Here is a 19,775-nt window from a genome sequence, read left to right as displayed (position 1 = left end):
AGGGCTGCAGCAGGTCTGCTATGAGAACAGGCTGAGAGAGTTGGGGCTGTGCAGCCTGGAGAAGAGAAGGCTTGAAGGAGACCTTGGAATGGCCTTCCAGGATCTGAAAGGGACTCCAGGAGGGCTGGGGAGGGACTAGTGACAAGGTTTGGGAATGACAGGAGGAGGAGGAATGGGTTTAAAGTGGCAGAGGGGAGATTGAAATTGGATGTGAGGAAGAAGTTGTTTGCAGTGAGGGTGGTGAGACACTGGCACAGGTTGAGGATGCTGAGACACTGGCACAGGTTGAAGGTGCTGAGACACTGGCACAGGTTGCCCAGGGTGGCTGTGAATGTTCCCTCCCTGGAGGTGTTCAGGACCAGGCTGGATGAGGCTTTGAGTGACCTGTTCTAGTGGGATGTGTCCCTGCCTATGGCAGGGAGGTTGGAACTGGATGATCTTGAAGCTCCCTTCCAACCCAACCCAGTATCTGAATCCCACCAGCAGCAGCCTGAGCATCTCAGCTTCGGTGGAGCACTACAGCTCCTCAGACCTGAGGCTGCACCTTCTGCCTGCTCAGTTGCACAGAACATCTGGCAGAGATAAAAATGGAAAGGGGGAGGAACAAAAGAGAAGTTATTTAGTGTCTTTGGAGAAGTGTGACCTATTAAATGTTATGATAGTGTTGGCCAGCAGCTGGTGGTCCCTTGCCTGCTCTCACCCAGCTGCCTGCAGCTGGAAGCGAGCTGGGCTGGGCTCACTTGGATGTTTTCAGCAGCTGATCATGAAATCAATAGTTAGACATGAATAAGTGATCTTATTTTTAGTGCTAATAGGCCCTCAGCCATTAGCATGAGGTAATAGATCTCCCTGCTCTGTGACAGAGCCCGAGGGGGTGCGTGGAGGTGCCAAAACCCAACCATTTATTTGGGTGCCTAGGAAAATAATCTGAATTTAGATGCCTCTCCCTCTCCCTGTCTGAAAAATGTAGGTCTGTGCACATTTATAGTGCTACATAAATCCTATGCCACAGTACCCAGTGCTGTATGCATGATTAATGATAGCAATAAGCAGGGGGGGGGAGGGGGAAAAAAAACCCCACCACCCTGCTTAAAAATAGAACTGAGGAAGAAGGAGAAGAGCATAGGGGGTGGGGGGTACCTACAGGGAAGGAGGCTCACACACTCCTCTCCACCTGCTCTGAATTTGGCTTCCTGGAGCTAAAAGGAAAAGCAGCTGGAGGACTTTAAAATGGGGTTTATAATTAATGAAAAGATCTTTTTAACACCCACCCTCCCTCCCCCCACCCAAATCTTAAGAGGCAAAGCAGCAGGGTTCCTTACATGGAGCCACAGAACAAGGAAAGGGTTCAGCAGGACTAATTTTAGGAGGTGATGGAAAGTTGATTGGAAAAGTTTCCCAGCTCCTGTTTTGTGTTTTGCCTGGTTAATGAGCTCCAAATAGGAGGAGGCAATGTTGTGAGATGATGGATTTGGGGCAGAAAATGGCAAGTGATATTTTAAGCAGGCTGTGTTCCTTACATAGAAACAGAAAGCAAGTCCTCTTCTCTCCCTCTTCTCTCCCTCTTCTCTCCCTCTTCTCTCCCTCTTCTCTCCCTCTTCTCTCCCTCTTCTCTCCCTCTTCTCTCCCTCTTCTCTCCCTCTTCTCTCCCTCTTCTCTCCCTCTTCTCTCCCTCTTCTCTCCCTCCCCCCCTCCCTCTTCTCTTCCTCCCCCCTCCCTCTTCTCTTCCTCCCCCCTCCCTCTTCTCTTCCTCCCCCCTCCCTCTTCTTTCCCCCCCCCAGATCTGGAAATATGTGGGGCAGCCTAATGGGAGCAGCAGTCCTGCTCTGCTGCTGCCACTCCTCGAATGCTCAGCAGCGCGGGTCTTGCAACACGTGTGGCTGGTGGTGTGAGGACCAGCCCTCCCCCAGGGACCAGCCCTTCCCAAGGATCAGCCTTCCCCAGGGACACCCTTCCCAAGGACCAGCCCTTCCCCAGGGACCACCCTTCCCCAGGGAGCAGCCCTCCCCCAGGGAGCAGCCCTCCCCCAGGGAGCAGCCCTCCCCCAGGGAGCAGCCCTTCCCCAAGGACCAGCCCTTCCCCAGGGAGCAGCTCTTCCCCAGGGAGCAGGGCCCCCAGCCTCCCTGTGCCATCCCTCCTTCCGTGGGAGCACTGAACACATCTTTATCAGAAGGGCAAAGAGGCAGGTGAGAGGTTTGGAGAAGAGGGCTGGTGAGGTGCAGCTGAGGGAGCTGGAGTTGTTCAGCCTGGAGAAGAGGAGGCTGAGGGGAGACCTCACTGCTCTCTACAGCTCCCTGAAAGGAGCTTGGAGTGAGGTGGTGCTTGGTCTCTTATCCCAGGTAACAAGTGATGGAAGGAGAGGCAGTGGCCTCAGGTTGTGCCAGGGAAGGATTGGCTTAGACTTGAAGAACAATTTGTTCCTCAGCAGCGTTGTCAAGGGCTGGAAGAGGCTGCCCAGGGCAGTGGTGCAGTCCCCATCCCTGCAGGGGTTTCAAGGCTGTGTGGGTGTGGTTCAAAGACTGGCTGAGGCACTTAGTGCCATGGTCTAGTTGACTGGCCAGGGCTGGGTGCTAGGTTGGACTGGATGATCTTGGAGCTCTCTTCCAACCTGCTTGATTCTGTGATTCTGAGGGGACATGATTTAGTGCTGACCTAGCAGTGCTGAGTAAATGGTTGGACTTGATGAGCTGAGAGATCTCTTCCAACCAAAATGATCCCACCCTCCCACATCACCTGGGCACTGGGATTCACCATCCAGACCTCTCCCAAGGGTTAGGAATCAGAATAAATCCAAGAATCAGGAGACAAACCCCAACCTGCTGTTGCCATTTTCATTGCAAAGGAGAAGCAGAGAAGCTTTGGGGACAGTTTGAGTGCAGGATCCTTTGCAGGGTCACCTGCTGTGAGCTCACCTTGTGGTGCTGACCACTAACTCTTTGCATCTTTCTCATTCCAGGGCACACCTGGCAAGCCAGGTCCAAGGGGGCAGCGAGGTCCAACGGTACTGAGCCATTTCTTCATTCTTGGGCATTTTGAATTCTTCTTAAGGCCAGGGGAAAGGGTGATCTGATTTGTGTCCTCCCTGAGTAGGATCTGACCTTCAGCATCTAAAGCTAAGCAGAGGGGATGTAAAGATTTGGGGCTGGGGTCACCAGCAAATGTGGTTTGAAGTCATCAGGCTTCTAGTGGCAGTGCCAAAGGCTCCTGTCATCCCCTTGCTGCTGGTGGCACTGCTTGTGGTGAGCTGGTGTAGCTTGGGTGCTTTGCCTGGTCACAAAGTGGGGAACAAGAAGCCCTAAAACATCATCTGCTGTGTCTCTTTAAGGGTCCACGTGGAGAAAGGGGCCCTAGGGGAAGCACTGGGAAGCCTGGCCCAAAGGTAAGTTTTGGGGAGCCTGTTGGGTAGCTCTGCCCTAAGAAGTGTTGGCACAAGAGACCCTCTGGTAAGAGACCCTTCTGCCCTGATCTGCAAGCAGCAGATGGCATACAACTGACACAGAGAGGGAGAAGGACCTGTTAACCTTCCATGCCAGAGGCCTCAAGCTGTGCCATGGGCACGGGGCTGCCTGTTGCTTCTGGGCTCCAGAACCTTGCACCCTGCTGAGCTGCCCTGGTGAGAGGACAACAGGGCATGGCCTGAAACTGCACCAGGGGAGGTTTAGGTTGGGTGTTAGGAAAGGCTGATCAGGCAGTAGAATGGACTGCCCAGGGAGGTGGTGGGGTCAGCATCCTTGGAGGTCTTGAAGGTTGGATGTGGCACTTGGTGAGCAGGGTTTGGCTGGTGTGGTGAGCAGGGTTTGGCTGGTGTGGTGAGCAGGGTTTAGCTGGTGTGGTGAGCAGGGTTTGGCTGGTGTGGTGAGCAGGGTTTAGGTGAGCAGGGTTTAGCTGGTGTGGTGAGCAGGGTTTAGCTGAGCAGGGTTTAGCTGGTGTGGTGAGCAGGGTTTAGCTGAGCAGGGTTTAGCTGGTGTGGTGAGCAGGGTTTAGCTGAGCAGGGTTTAGCTGGTGTGGTGAGCAGGGTTTAGCTGGTGTGGTGAGCAGGGTTTAGCTGGTGTGGTGAGCAGGGTTTAGGTGAGCAGGGTTTAGCTGGTGTGGTGAGCAGGGATAACTGGTGTGGTGAGCAGGGTTTAGGTGAGCAGGGTTTAGCTGGTGTGGTGAGCAGGGTTTAGCTGGTGTGGTGAGCAGGGTTTAGGTGAGCAGGGTTTGGCTGGTGTGGTGAGCAGGGTTTAGGTGAGCAGGGTTTGGCTGGTGTGGTGAGCAGGGTTTAGGTGAGCAGGGTTTGGCTGGTGTGGTGAGCAGGGTTTAGGTGAGCAGGGTTTGGCTGGTGTGGTGAGCAGGGTTTAGGTGAGCAGGGTTTAGCTGGTGTGGTGAGCAGGGTTTAGGTGAGCAGGGATAACTGGTGTGGTGAGCAGGGTTTAGGTGAGCAGGGATAACTGGTGTGGTGAGCAGGGTTTAGGTGAGCAGGGTTTAGCTGGTGTGGTGAGCAGGGTTTAGCTGGTGTGGTGAGCAGGGTTTAACTGGTGTGGTGAGCAGGGTTTAGCTGGTGTGGTGAGCAGGGATAACTGGTGTGGTGAGCAGGGTTTAGGTGAGCAGGGTTTGGCTGGTGTGGTGAGCAGGGTTTAACTGGTGTGGTGAGCAGGGTTTAGGTGAGCAGGGTTTGGCTGGTGTGGTGAGCAGGGTTTAGGTGAGCAGGGATAACTGGTGTGGTGAGCAGGGTTTAGGTGAGCAGGGTTTAGCTGGTGTGGTGAGCAGGGTTTGGCTGGTGTGGTGAGCAGGGTTTGGCTGGTGTGGTGAGCAGGGTTTAGCTGGTGTGGTGAGCAGGGTTTAGCTGGTGTGGTGAGCAAGGTTTGGCTGGTGTGGTGAGCAGGGTTTAGCTGGTGTGGTGGGGTTAGCTTACAGGCTGGACTCGATGATCTCAGAGAGCATTCCAGTCTCAGTGATTCTTGTGGTTGTGTGCCCACAATTGATCACTGGGCAGAAGAAGTCTTCCACCAGCCACGCTCAGCTCCAGAACCTGCTGTGCAAGGCTGCATTCTGTGGCCATCAATCTCTGGTGATGATGGGAACAAAGCTTTTGTAGTGAGATGTTGTCACCAGAGCGTTGCTGGAGGTACAAATAAATGGCCCAGCTTTGTGCTGGCATCAAGGGTTGATAAATACCTGGGCTCTGTGGAGGCATTTATCTCTCAGAGGGAGGCCCTGATGTGCTGGGGAGATCCTGAGCTCTCTGATCTTGTCTTTCCTGGATTTTTATCAAGCCAGGTGGGGTGGGGGAGTGAGCAGCTGCTCATTTGTCACTGGGTGCTGCTCCTGAGGCAGAGCTATTAACGAAGAGGGGACCAGGGGAGCTGGTGGGCTGTGGTGCCACTAGGGGCTTGGTGTCATTTGAAGGCTTTGTGTGCAGCAGCAGGTGGATATCTATTTTTAATGGTGTGTTGTTTTGTTTCTTCCTCCTAAAAAGGGCAACTCTGGTGGTGATGGCCCCCCTGGACCTCCTGGTGAAAGGGTAAGGAGATTCGGTGGGGATAAAGCAGAGCTGGATCCAAGCCTGTTTGTTCAACAGGGCAGACAAAGAGGGTTTGCAGGGCTGAGATGGATAGATTCAGAGAATGGCTTAGGTTGGAAGGGATCTTGAAAATCATCCAGTTCAGCCTCCCTGCCATGGGGTGGTGCTTAGGGCAAGCAAGCTTCTACCAAATCCCAAGTCTACACTTTGGCCACAACAATCCCAAGTAGTGCTACAGACTGGGGACAGAGTGGCTGAGAGCAGCCAGGAAGAAAGGGCCCTGGGGGTGGTGGGAGAGAGGAGCTGCAGAGGAGGCAGCAGTGCCCAGGTGGGCAGCAGAGCCAATGGCATCCTGGGCTGGCTCAGGAGCAGTGTGGGCAGCAGCACAAGGGAGGTTCTTCTGCCCCTGTACTCAGCACTGCTCAGGACACAGCTTGAGTGCTGTGTCCAGTTCTGGGCTCCTGAATTGCAGAGAGATGTTGAGGTGCTGGAAGGTGTTTGGAGGAGGGCAACAAGGCTGGGGAGGGGCCTGGAGCACAGCCCTGTGAGGAGAGGCTGAGGGAGCTGGGAGTGTGCAGCCTGCAGCAGAGGAGGCTCAGGGCAGAGCTCATTGCTGCCTGCAGCTGCCTGCAGGGAGGCTGTAGCCAGGTGGGGTTGGGCTCTGCTGCCAGGCAGCCAGCAACAGAACAAGGGGACACAGCCTGAAGCTGTGCCAGGGCAGGTCTAGGCTGGATGTTGTTAGGAAGTTGCTGTCAGAGAGTGATTGGCATTGGAATGGGCTGCCCAGGGAGGTGGTGGAGTCTTTGTGGCTGGAGGTGTTGAAGCCAAGGCTGGCTGGGGCACTTAGTGCCATGGTCTGGTTGGTTGGGCAGGGCTGGGTGCTAGGTTGGGCTGGCTGAGCTTGAAGCTCTCTTCCAACCTGCTTGATTCTATGATTCCCATGTGAAGCAGAGAGGGGTGGGCAGATTGTTGGAGCCAGGATGCAGCTTAGCACATCTTGGGCAGCAATAAAGGAGCGATCAATTTGGACACAGGAGATGGAAGATGTTTGTGTGGAGAAAGGTCTCCCAGGTCACCTACAGCACTTAGGTTCTTGCTGAGCTCTCCAGAGAAGACTCAAATGAGATCTTGGGTATGCTGTGCAATCACCACTCCATGGGAAAAGCCACCCTGCATCTTGTGCTGCTTTTCTGGAGACCACCTCTGGGACTTCATGCTGCTTGTCCTGGATTACAGCACACCAGGTGGAAAGTACTGAAGCAATGAGACTTGCATGAACTCAGCTTCCATTGCTGCAGCTTTCCCTGGTTGGAGCTGTCTCTGCTCACTGCAGGGGAGTTGGGCAAGAAGCCCCTTAAAGGTCCCTTCCAACCCAATGCATTCTCTGCCCTTTGTTCTCCTCTGCTGTTCCCACCCAGCTGGTGCTGCAGAGTAAAGCACTTCGTGTTCCCTAACCACTTCTCTTGGCTTCTTTTACATCCCAGGGTCCACCAGGACCTCAAGGACCAACTGGATTTCCTGGACCAAAAGGCCCCCCTGTAAGTAACTCTTTCTAGAACACTGCAAGGGGATGGGGAAGGCTTTTCCCACCCAGCTGTTGGTTGCCTCTGCCAGCTCAGGCTTAGCTGCTTCCCTGACCAGCAGGAACGTGCCCAAGGAAAGGCTTTAGTGAGACATCTTGATAATAACCCCATGGCTCCAGCTTTTAAACAGCCAACTCAAATGCAGCTGATTACAAATGTTCACTTCCTAATGACTCAATATCTCTGGGATCTTTCATGGTTGCTCTGCACTTTCCTTTCCCTCTCCCCACTGGGAGGACAGCACAGCAGAGGAACACTTTTGCCTCTGCAATGGTTATACTCTGGTGAGAGGACCTCAGAAACCTTTCTTTTGGAGTGGTTTCTTTCCTAGGGGTGAGCAGCTTGCTCTCACTGTAGAGCTGCAATTGAAATCAATCCTGTGGGAGATGCATGGGGAAAGGGCACATCTTGTAGGGTTCTGAGCATCCCCTTTTTGCTGGAAAGCAGATGGGAGCCAGTGCAAGAAGGCAGATGGGTTTGATCCAGTCCTTAGCACTGTTTTACTGCTGAGCACTTGGTGATGTTCCTTCTCACCCTGCTTTTCTGCTGCAGGGTCCTCCTGGGAAGGATGGATTGCCTGGACACCCTGGGCAGAGAGGAGAAACTGTAAGTAGCCAAACTGTTAGGGGCAGATAATTAGTTCTGTGTCTTGCCTTGCTGGGTGGTTTGTCTAAACCCTTCTGGGCAGCTGGGGAGATGTGGCCACACCTTTGGTTTCCCTAGAGGTCTGTGTCTCTCTCCAGCTGCTGTGGGAAACAGAATCACAGAGTGTCAGAGGCTGGAAAGGACCTCCAAAGCTCATCCAGTCCAACCCCCCTGCCAGAGCAGCAGCACCCAGAGCAGATCAGACAGGAACACATCCAGGCAGGGTTTGAATATCTCCAGAGAGGGAGACTTCACAGCCCCCCTGGGCTTTGCAACTCAAATCTCTGCTTTCTGGCTCTGTCCTTTGGAGATGTGCAGGTTCTCAGTCTTTCTATTCCACACAGCTCTCAGGCTATGATAGCAAAAGCTTTTCATGCAAGGCAGGCTCCATCCCTGACAAGCTCAGCTTCCCCCACCCAGCTGTGTTAGGTCAGGGGCAGTTTTATTCCCTCTGGAGCCTGCAATGGGGAGAAGTGAGCAGATTGCACTTCTTGATGCACCATGTGGCCAATGCCAAGAGCTGTGGCACAGCAGGAAAGAGTTACAGATGCATTTTGACAGTGTTTGTTTGGAGGGGATGACAACTCCTGGCCAAGACAAAGGGTGCAATGGATTTGCTCTGGTTTTTCTGTCCACACTGTTCCTCTAGGGCACTCAGTCACCACCTTAGCAATCCAAGCAAGAAAAACATCTCTGTTGGTGCTGCCTTTTGGCCAAAGCTATGCACAAGAACCTCACTAAGTTTTGCTTAAGCCTCTTCCAGCAGTAATCCCAGGGAGCAGCTGCTGGCTGTGGAGCAACCTCCTGTGTTGTCCCTATTCTGCTTTGTTCACTGTCCCAGGTTTGGTTGCACAAACACAATGATTGTTTCTTACCAAAGGAGAAGGATAAGGCATGTGGAGAGGATAAAACCCTGCCTGTCCTGTGTCTCTGCTGCTCTATTTCCTGCACATTTTGTTGCTTGAAGGATCTACCCTGGACAAAACCAACCCTTCTGCCATGGATCTCTCTGCATCCAGTAATTGTTTAGCTTTCCCTTAGGCATTTTGGGACTCCTTTATCCTTTTTTCCCAGCTCATTGACTGGAGTTAGTTTGTCCCTCTCCCCAACACTGCATGCTGCATGTTAGCAGGCAGGCTTAGAATCATAGAATCAAGCAGGCTGGAAGAGAGCTCCAAGCTCAGCCAGCACAACCTAGCACCCAGCCCTGCCCAACCAACCAGACCATGGCACTAAGTGCCCCAGCCAGCCTTGGCTTCAACACCTCCAGCCACAAAGACTCCACCACCTCTCTGGGCAGCCCATTCCAATGCCAATCACTCTCTCTGACAACAACTTCCTAACAACATCCAGCATAGACCTGCCCTGGCACAACTTGAGCCTGTGTCCCCTTGTTCTGGCCCTGGCTGCCTGGCAGCAGAGCCCAACCCCACCTGGCTACAGCCTCCCTTCAGGCAGCTGCAGGCAGCAATGAGCTCTGCCCTGAGCCTCCTCTGCTGCAGGCTGCACACCCCCAGCTCCCTCAGCCTCTCCTCACAGGGCTGTGCTCCAGGCCCCTCCCCAGCCTTGCTGCCCTTCTCTCAACACCTTCCAGCACCTCAGCATCTCTCTTGAATTGAGGAGCCCAGACCTGGACACAGCACTCAAGCTGTGGCCTGAGCAGTGCTGAGCACAGGGGCAGAAGAACTTTTTGTTGTGTCTTTATTTTACAAGAGCAAAACCTCACTTTTCCTCTGCTCAGCTTTGCTTTTTCTCCACTGCCTTCCCCAGGCAAAGGCTTTTGCACCTGATGCAGGGTTTGGGGGGGGGTTGTTCCCCCTTTATAACTTATCACAGAACAGTTTAATTAACTTTTCCTGGCATTTGCTATGCCAGGCAATGCAAATACTGCTCAGCACAGCACCAGCCAGTTATTTACACAGCATAAGCCTGACTTGAAGGCAGTGGCTGTGGTATTTCTGAACACACAGTCAGAGAATCATTTCAGTTAGAAAAGACCTCCAAGATCATTGAGTCACTTGCCCCAGCACCACCATGGCCATCAAACCATGCCCCAGATGTGCCATGGCCACACATCTTTGAACACCTCTCATGGAGCCACGGAATGAGGGAGGCTGGAAATGACCTCTAAGATAGTCAAGTCCAACCTTCTACCCAGCCATGACAACTAAAAGGTGTTCTCAAGTGCCACATCTACTCATTTTTTAACACCTTCAAGGATGGGTCCAGTGTCAGCATGAGGGGAAGGAGACTGTGAGCTCTGCATCCATGTGGGGATCAGGGCTGGGAGAAGCTTTGGTGATGTACAGAAACAAAGGATGAATCACAGACTATGGAATTGTTTGGGTTGGAAGAGCCCTCTGAGATCATCCAATCCAACCATCAACCCAGCACCACCGTGGCCATCAAACCATGTCCCCAAGTGCCATGGCCACACATCTTTGAACACCTCCAGGGCTGAGGACTCCACTGCCTCCCTGGACAGCCTCTTCCAGTCCCTGACCACTCCTGAAGGAAAGAGGTTTTTTTCCCAATATCCATCCTCAACCTCCCCTGGCACAACTTGAGGTCATTTCCTTGTTACCAGGGAGAAGAGACCAATCTTCACCTCACTCCAACTTCCTTTGTGGGAGTTGCAGAGAGCCAGAAGGTCCCCTCTCAGCCTCCTCTTCTCAGTGGTCTCTGGCCACCATTAACTTAAAGGTGAAGAGAGAGTTTTCACCTTCCAGAATCTTCATTATCTTAGAATCATAGAATCAGCTAGCTTGGAAGAGACCTCCAAGATCATCCAGTCCAACCTAGCACCAGCCCTAGCCAGTCAACCAGACCATGGCACTAAGTGCCTCATCCAGGCTTTGCTTGAACACCTTCAGGGATGGTGACTCCACCACCTCCCTGGGCAGCCCATTCCAATGCCAATCACTCTCTCTGTCAACAACTTCCTCCTAACATCCAGCCTAGACCTCCCCCAGCACAACTTGAGACTCTGTCCCCTTGTTCTATGGCCTGTTGTCTGGAAGAAGAGACCAACCCCCACCTGGCTACAACTTCCCTACATTCAGATTGGGAGGAGCAGTAAAAAATGTGCTTGCAGCTGCTGTGAGCACCTTTTGAGACTGAAATAAAGCATCAAACTCCCAAATCTGTGTGGACAGGAATGGAGAATGGGCTTACAGTTACTTGGAGTCTGAAAGTGCTTCCTAATGTCTTTCTTCAGTCATTGCAGCAGTGGTTGCTAATCATAGGCACAGAAGGGCTTATAGAATCAGGCTGGAAGAGAGCTCCAAGCTCATCCAGTCCAACCAAGCACCAGCCCTGTCCAGTCAGCCAGACCATGGCACTAAATGCCCCAGCCAGGCTTGGCTTCAACACCTCCAGGGATCAGCTAATTAGAAGGGTTAGGTGCTAGGTTGGAGTGGATGATCCTGGAGGTCTCTTCCAACCTGCTTAATTCTGTGATTCTTGAGTTGCCTTTCCATTTTAGCAGCAAAATAATCATGCTGAAGGATGCTGAAACCTTTGCCCATATTGGATGTACAAAGAATCAGACCTGAAAGAAAGAAAACAAAACTTCCCAACCCCCCCATGGAAAAAAAAATACTCCAAACCTTTGTGCCCATGGCTCAGACAAGATAAAATTGAACTCTCCTTTTCTTTCAGCTTAATAAGAAAAGCCTTGCACAGAACTGGCTGAAATCTTTTCCACCAAGAAGAGCTTAAATTGTACATTCAATTCACCAAGATGTGTGCTGCTTTTTCCTTTCCCAACCCCTCGATGACAGGAGTCTCTTCTGGCAGCTGCAGACAACACTGAGGAGGTTTTCTTTAAGAGCATGACACAGTCCTGCTGGCTCTGGATTTATCTGATCCTCTTTTGTGGCAATGAGAAAACAGCCTCTGTGTGCCCTAAATGGCATTTCTCAAGCTTCTTCTGCCCCAGCTAGAATGAGAATTAATGAGCTTTGTAAAAGGAGAGGCTTAGCAGAGCTGAACAATTGCAGTGGTGATAGCTGCTCATTGCCACTCAGCAAAATGGCCTGAGAAGAAGCTGTGGTGGAGGCTTTGCTACTCAGCAGCCACATTTGTGAGCTCTTTCAGCAGATGCTGATGGAGGAAATCAAAGCTTCCTGCAGACTCCCCCCCCCCCCCCACCCCAGCAAGGCTGGAGGGGGGGAATTATGGGCTTCAGTGGTGCTGCTAGTGCTAAAAGTGGAAGATGAAGAGCAGTGTGGGCACCAGGGCAAGAGAGGGGATTCTGCCCCTGGGCTCTGCTCTCCTCAGACCCCACCTGCAGTCCTGTGTGCAGTTATGGAGCCCCCAGCACAAGCAGCACATGGAAGTGTTGGAGCCACTCCAGAGGAGGCCACCAAGATGCTGAGAGGGCTGCAACAGCTCTGCTGTGAGGACAGGCTGAGAGAGTTGGGGCTGTGCAGCCTGGAGAAGGGAAAGCTTGGAGGAGACCTTGGAGTGGCTTTCCAGGATCTGAAGTGGGTTCAGGAAGGCTGGGGAGGGACTATTGACAAGGTCTGGGAATGAGAAGAGGAGGAGGAATGGGTTTCAAGTGGCAGAGGGGAGATTGAAAGTGGATGTTAGGAAGAAGTTGTTTGCAGTGAGGGTGGTGAGACACTGGCACAGGTTGAGGGTGCTGAGACCCTGGCACAGGTTGGCAAGGGAGGTTGTGGAGCACAGAAGCACAGAATGTGATCTTTGATCACATTCCTTCTGTGCTCCACAACCTCCCTGGAGATGTTCAGGACCAGGCTGGATGAGTCCTTGAGCAACCTGTACTAGTGGGAAGTGTCCCTGCCTATGGCAGGGATTTGGAACTGGCTGAACTTTGAGCTCCCTTCCAACCTAAACCATTGTGTGCTCTGTAAGATGGTTACCCACCCTCCTGGGAGCTAAGCCTTAAAGCTAAGCTAAGCTGAAAGCAGAGCTGAGCCTACAGCAGTAGCAGGACAGGGAGCAGAAAGGTCATAAAAGGCTTTGAAGAGTCTCTCAGCACTTTCCACTCTGACTTTCCAGCAGCCCTTTCCTCTGTAGGCTTTCTAAGCACAGCAAAGCTTTTCATCTGCATGGCCAATCCTTCAGCCAAAGCAGGGCAGCTCCATCCACACAGCAGAGCTGAGCACTGACAATCTTTTTTCTTCCTCCCTTTTACCCTTGGAAGCATTTACAAATGACCTTCCTCCTGTTTGAGTTGTTGTTTGTGTTCTCTTTGGGTGTCCACCCATTCCTGCTCAGTCATTCCACCAGAGAGGAGCATTTGGGTGGCAGTCTGAGGCCCAAGCTGGAGCACTTCTTGGCATCATCTCTCTCTTTTCCCTTTCTCTCACAGGGTTTCCAAGGCAAGACTGGCCCTCCAGGACCTCCTGGTGTTGTAGGCCCTCAGGTAAGAAGCAAATCCTCCCACTTGGACCAGCTCATCTCCATTGCTTTGGCAGGAGTGGGGCTCTGCCAGCTCTGATGACTCACCTGGAGCTGCTGGCACCACAAGGAGCATAGAGGCTCCTCTTCCAGGGAAGGCAAAGGCACAGTGAAGCAAGCTCCATGGCTTTGGAACTCCTGACCAGGCTGTGAAATACTCCAGTGGGTCCCAGCCTGTGAAATACTTCAGTGGGGTCCAGGCTGTGAAATACTCCAGTGGGTCCCAGGCTGTGAAATACTCCAGTGGGTCCCAGCCTGTGAAATACTTCAGTGGGGTCCAGGCTGTGAAATACTCCAGTGGGGTCCAGGCTGTGAAATACTCCAGTGGGTCCCAGGCTGTGAAATACTCCAGTGGGGTCCCAGGCTGTGAAATACCCCAGTGGGTCCCAGCCTGTGAAATACCCCAGTGGGTCCCAGCCTGTGAAATACCCCAGTGGGTCCCAGGCTGTGAAATACTCCAGTGGGTCTCAGCCTGTGAAATACTTCAGTGGGGTCCAGCCTGTGAAATACTCCAGTGGGTCCCAGCCTGTGAAATACTCCAGTGGGGTCCAGGCTGTGAAATACTCCAGTGGGTCCCAGCCTGTGAAGTACTCCAGTGGGTCCCAGCCTATGAAATACCCCAGTGGATCCCAGGCTGTGAAATACTCCAGTGGGTCCCAGCCTGTGAAATACTCCAGTGGGTCCCAGCCTATGAAATACCCCAGTGGGTCCCAGCCTGTGAAATACTCCAGTGGGTCCCAGCCCACCTTGCTTTGAGGGATTAGGGAGGCATTTAGAAGGCTGCTGTACATCAGGTGACTCTTGGGAAGTCAAGAGAGTAACTTTGGTGTAAAATTGGTGTAGGATGAGAGGGAGCTCAGCTACACACAGGCTGCCAGGGAGATGAAAGAGATCTCAGAGGGCTGTCCAGGTGCTGTGGTGTTCAGGGCAGCGTGAGCCTGATGCAAGGCTGCTCTTAGATGGCACCATGAAGAAATCCATCCCTTGTCAGTGTCTGTCAGAGCTGGGCTGTTTCTCTTTTAGTCATCAAAAAAAAACCCCTCCACCTCTGTGCAACCTGGGAATAGGAACTGCAGGAGCAGGATTGGCACCCCTTGAGCACAAGCACACAGAGCTCATGGCTCAGCTTTGCAGGCAGAGTCCCAGAGTGAGCAGGACAGGGCTTTGGGTTGAGTTTTCTTCCCTCAGCTGCTTGGGAGGTTACTCTTTAATGAGAATGTAATTAATTTGTCCTTTTTAATGACAGCCTAAAGTCCCTGGTTTGTAAATTCCCTGATCAGGGGCAATTCCCTGCCCAGTGTCTGCCTTCTCAAGTGCAAATTAGGCTCTCTGGCAATTCCCTTTGGCTCTGCTGCAGAGGTGCCCCTGCTCTGGGGCTGCTGAGGGATGGGTGATGCTATCCTTGTGCTTGCACTAAGGAGCACCCTGCAACGTGAGATGAATTCCAGCCACCATCCCAGTGGGCACCAGCGTGCAGGGATGTTGTAGGCTTGTGCCTGTGAGGTTTTTGGGTGGTTGGATTGTTTTTTTTCCTTACCCTTTAAAATAGGCCACTTGGGAACCTCCTGTGCTTGGGTTAGACTCAGCAGCATTAGTACCTGCGTAGGGCACAGAGGCAGGCAGTTAACTGTCAAGGAGTAATGGCTTCATCTATTATTTATGCCCCATAGAAGGGAGAATCAGCACCACTGCAGAGTGCTTGGGAAGCCTTCAATTAGGAAAAAAAAAGCAACTCTGAGCACAATAATTGTAGTCCTAATTATCTCCTCTAGGGGAAGGTTTGCATTGCAGGGGATTCCCAGCGCCTCTGCTCTGGCAAGTGCAGTGTTGTTCACTTCTGAAACAAGGTTCCTTTGGATCAAAGAATTCCAGCATGGTTGGGGTTGGAAACTGGAGATTGTCCAGTTCAACCCTCCTGCTAAAGCAAGGGCACCCACAGCAGCTTGCCCAGGATCACAATGTCCAGCTGAGGTTGGAATCTCTCCAGAGAAGGAGACTCCACAACCTCTCTGGGCAGCCTGCTCCCTCACAGCAAAGAAACTTCTCCTCCTGCTCAGGTGGAGCCTTCTGGGTTCCAGTTTGTGCTTGTTGACCCTTTTCTTGTTGCTGGGCATTGCTGAAACGAGTCTGGCCCCATCCTCCTGCTCCTCCTCTTTTAGCTATTGATCAGCATTGAGAAGATTCCCCTCTGAAAGATACCAAAGGAGACATCTCTGCAGGGATTCCTGGTGGCACTGCAAGGGACAGCTGAGAGGAGAAGCAGCTTCCATTGTGCTGCAAGCTAAAAGGCTACACTGATAGACTGCACTTTGGTTATTGGGCTGATACCTCCCATCTCTTTCTTCAGGGTCCCACTGGTGAGACTGGACCAATGGGTGAACGAGGACATCCAGGCCCTCCAGGTCCCCCAGGTGAACAAGGTCTTCCTGGCCTCACTGGAAAAGAAGGAACAAAGGTAGGGGAGCAGCAGCCTCCTTTGCAAGCCTGGACAGCTGCCTCTGTCCCAGAGATGGAGAAGGACCATTCAGAGCAGACAAACTCTTCCACAGCATCTTGTCACCACTTGAGCCCAGAGGGGTCTCTGGAGCTGGGTCTCTCTGGAGCTGGACTTGAGCTGGGTCTCTCTGGAGTCTGCATCTCCTCAGCTCTTTCTCCCTGTCGTTGCAGGGTGACCCTGGTCCTGCTGGCCTCCCAGGGAAGGATGGTCCCCCTGGCTTGCGAGGCTTCCCTGGAGAGAGAGGTCTCCCTGGCCCCATCGTGAGTAGAGCCTGCTCGGTCCTCCCAGCGAGAAGGAGGCTCAGGTGGTGCAGCATCTCCCTCCCAAAATAACTTCCTTTCTTTCCTTCTTTCCAGGGTGCTCCAGGGCTGAAAGGCAATGAAGGTCCTCCAGGCCCCCCAGGTCCAGCAGTGAGTATCTTTGCCCTTGCAGGCACCACCTAAGCCATTTACAGGCTTGGCAAACCAGCCTGGAGGGTTAGTCAGAGCTCGGTGCTTGAGCCACTGTTCCTTTGTGCTCAGCAAGGACCTGCTGGCTGCTGCTTGCTTTTCCAGGCCATGGGTGTAGTAGCTCAGCCTTTTTAAGGTGTCAGCTGGGAACAAACGTGACAAGCTTGAGGGAACTGAAGTGATTCAGAACATTGAGTATTTTGCTTCTAAGCCACCTGCTAGAAGTTGTCTCTGCTTGAGATCCGTTGCTTAGTGCAGCCTTCCTGGAAGGAAACAGCCATCATCCAACCCTTCTTGCTGCACTGGCCATGGAGTGGCTCATGCTCTTGTTTCAAGGTGATAAGGTGCCCCCAGGAATTGAGCTCCTTGCACCATCCAGGGGAGAATCCAGCCCTACTTGGCTGGTGGTACCAAGTCACGATGTGGCAGACACCCCATCAAATGTCCTCACTTACTGAAGATGAGCCAGCAGCTTCCTCCTGCTGGATTTCTTTCTGCCTGTCTAGAGCTGAAGCTGACTGCTCCAATTAATGCTTCCTTCCTTCCTTCTTCTCCAAACAGGGCTCTCCTGGTGAGCGTGGTCCTGCAGGATCAGCTGGCCCCATAGGCTTGCCAGGGAGGCCTGGCCCTCAGGGACCTGCAGGACCTGCAGGTGAAAAGGGAGCTCCAGTAAGTACCAGCATAAAGATTGACAGCTGTGGGGACAAAGAGAAATGTGTGCAATAGGAACCTGAGCCATGGAGATATTCCCTGGGGTTTGGGGGTCAGGAAGGTTGAGGTAGGAAGAAATTTTCTCACCTTGGGTGCACCAAACCACCTCCTGTTGGCTGCTCAGCTGCCCTGTTTGTGACACTCATGGTGTCAAAGATGGGCAAGAACCCAGGGCCCAAAATGGCCTTCAGACAGCAAGAAGGGATGAGAACTGAAGAGGTGAAATGACAGCATCTGTGACCTCTTGGTGACAACAGCCACAGGGCAAGCCACAGGGCAAGCCTCTGGGCAGAGCAGGGATCCAGAGACAGGGACACAACAGCAGCAGCAGTTTCCACTGAAGCCAAAACACAGAGTGTTAGGGGTTGGAAGGGATCTCTGGAGATCACTGAGTTCAGCTCCCCCCAGCCAGAGCAGGATCACCTAGGGCAGGTCACACAGCAATGCATCCAGATAGGTTTTCAAAGCCTCTAGAGGAGCCTCCACCTCCTCCTTGGGCAGCCTGCTCCAAGCCTTGAGCAATCTTTCCATCAAGAAATTTGACTTACTCTCCAACCTAACCCTCCCCTGGCACAATTTCAGGCCATTTCCTCTCATTCTATCACCCCCAGCCTCACTCCAACCTCCTTTCAGGGAGTTGCAGAGAGCAAAGAGGTCTCCCCTCAGCCTCCTTTCTCCAGGCTAAAGAAGCCTATTTCCCTCAGCTGCTCCTCATAAGTTTTTCCTCTAGACCCTTCACCAGCTTCCTTGCCCTTCTCTGGACACTATCCAGCCCCTCAAAGTCATTCTTGGAGTGAGTGGCCCAAAACTGAACCCAATATTCAACAGAAGCATTGCCAGCAGGGCAAGGGAGGGGATTCTGCCCCTTGGCTCTGCTCTCCTCACACCCCACCTGCAGTCCTGGGTGCAGTTCTGGAGCCCCCAACACAAGCAGCACATGGAAGTGTTGGAGCCAGTCCAGAGGAGGCCACCAAGATGCTCAAAGAGCTGCAGCAGCTCTGCTGTGAGCACAGGCTGAGAGAGTTGGGGCTGTGCAGCCTGGAGAAGAGAAGGCTTGGAGGAGACCTTGGAGTGGCCTTGCAGGATCTGAAGGGGGCTCCAGGAGGACTGGGGAGGGACTAGTGACAAGGTCTGGGAATGGCAGGAGGAGGAGGAATGGGTTTGAAGTGGCAGAGGGGAGATTGAAAGTGGATGTGAGGAAGAAGTTGTTTGCAGTGAGGGTGGTGAGACACTGGCACAGGTTGAGGGTGCTGAGACACTGGCACAGGTTGAGGGTGCTGAGACACTGGCACAGGTTGCTCAGGGAGGTTGTGGAGCACAGAAGCACAGAATGTGATCAAAGATCACATTCTGTGCTTCTGTGCTCCACAACCTCCCTGGAGATGTTCAGGACCAGTTTGGATGAGGCTTTCAGAGACTTGTTCTAGTGGGAGATGTCCCTGCCTATGGCAGGGAGTTTGACCTGGCTGAGCTTTGAGATCCCTCCAGACCTAAACCATTCTATAATTCTATGAATCTAATCGAGGTGTGGCCTCACCAAGTGCCAAGCAAAGTGACACAATCACTTCCCTGCTCCTGCTGGTTGCTGTTCTCAGCAGGAGCCCAAGCTGAGCCCTGCCATATGGTCTCTCTCGGCAGGCTTCACAGCAGCCCTCGCACGTTCGGGCAGCATTCGCTCCCCGGACACATGCTGCAGCTCTCACGTGTGAGCAGGAGAGCCTGGGCTGGGCTCCTATTGCTGTCCCTCTGAAAGCACAGCAGCCTGACAGTCACACACAGTCACAGATCACAGAGTTGTCAAGGTTGGAAAGGACCTCAAGGGCTGCATAGTTCCAACATCCCCCCCCCCCAGCAGCCCCTGACCATAGAATCGTAGAATGGTTTAGGTTGGAAAGGACCTCAAAGCTCAGCCAGTTCCAACACCCCTGACATAGGCAGGGATACCTCCCACTAGAACAGGTCACCATGGACTCATCCAGCCTGGTCCTGAACACCTGCAGGGAGGTTGTGGAGCACAGAAGCACCCAATGTGGCTTGTGGCAGTGGAACCCCTTTCAGTTGGGGATGAGGCAAGGAGCCAGGACCAGCATCAGTATAAACTAACTTGTGGCAGTGGAAATTAGCTGGGATCTCGTTTGTCATCCAGAGAGAAACAGCAGAAGGTGCAGATTAAAGCTGCTTTTACTGCTCTGGTAGTGAAGCTGCAGCTGTGTTCTGGCTGTCCACTCTTTAGGTTTGTTTGTCCTTCCTTTATCTCCTGAGACAAAATTCTGTCAGGGTTCAGACGGTGAGCACAAAGAGCCTGGTGAAATACCAGCTGGAAAGCAGTTTTGCTGTGCACAGCCGTGGAGCCTGGGGTCATTAGCAGCTGAATGGAAGCTTAATGGGATGTAATGGGTTGGTTGGAAGGCTGGAGGAGAGCCCTGTCTGACCTGTGCTCTTGTTCTTCCAGGGCGAGAAAGGTCCTCAAGGACCAGCTGGTCGAGATGGTATCCAGGGCCCAGTGGGACTGCCAGGTCCAGCAGGTCCTGTTGGCCCTCCTGGAGAGGATGGAGACAAGGTGAGAGCTGATGGCAGCTGTGTTGGGTCAGTTGGTTGTAACACCAGGGGTGTTTCATGGTGCTTGTAATCCCAGGAGAGCAGCAGCGGGCAGACTGGGCTGGGCATGCTCTGCCAGCCAAGCCACTTGCTGAAATCCACTTATCCCCTCCCTGAAGCCTGTAGCAGGAGCCCTGCCCCTGGAGGCTTGGGCTTTCCAACTTAATTATCCTTCATTGCTCTCTCCTTAAGCCCCTCTAGACTGGAGGAATCTTAGGAAACATTGGTAGGGACTCATCACTGCTGGCAAGGTCTGCAAAATGCTGCTTCTTGCAACAGAGGGCAGCTAAGGAAAGTTCTAGGGTGTTAAAAGGGTTTGGTTACACCTGGAATGGCCAAAACTCCATCCTTTGTCAGAGCAT

General features: G+C 52.9%; 1 protein-coding gene across 2 annotated transcripts in view; it reads left to right on the top strand.

Annotated features, from left to right (window-relative positions):
- COL5A1 (collagen type V alpha 1 chain) overlaps positions 1-19,775 on the top strand; it is a 213,993-nt gene that overhangs the window by 159,844 nt on the left and 34,374 nt on the right. For both annotated transcript variants that reach the window (XM_064171508.1, XM_064171507.1), the window contains exons 33-43: positions 2,957-3,001; positions 3,326-3,379; positions 5,459-5,503; positions 6,988-7,041; positions 7,639-7,692; positions 13,070-13,123; positions 15,506-15,613; positions 15,826-15,915; positions 16,012-16,065; positions 16,666-16,773; positions 19,268-19,375. In XM_064171508.1, the coding sequence (XP_064027578.1) occupies positions 2,957-3,001; positions 3,326-3,379; positions 5,459-5,503; positions 6,988-7,041; positions 7,639-7,692; positions 13,070-13,123; positions 15,506-15,613; positions 15,826-15,915; positions 16,012-16,065; positions 16,666-16,773; positions 19,268-19,375 (774 nt within the window). The remainder of the gene's footprint in view (positions 1-2,956; positions 3,002-3,325; positions 3,380-5,458; positions 5,504-6,987; positions 7,042-7,638; positions 7,693-13,069; positions 13,124-15,505; positions 15,614-15,825; positions 15,916-16,011; positions 16,066-16,665; positions 16,774-19,267; positions 19,376-19,775) is intronic.

Source organism: Pogoniulus pusillus, chromosome 35, assembly GCF_015220805.1.
Source record: "Pogoniulus pusillus isolate bPogPus1 chromosome 35, bPogPus1.pri, whole genome shotgun sequence".
Taxonomy (NCBI): Eukaryota; Metazoa; Chordata; class Aves; order Piciformes; family Lybiidae; genus Pogoniulus; species Pogoniulus pusillus.
This window is presented reverse-complemented; position numbering and strand designations above follow the sequence as displayed.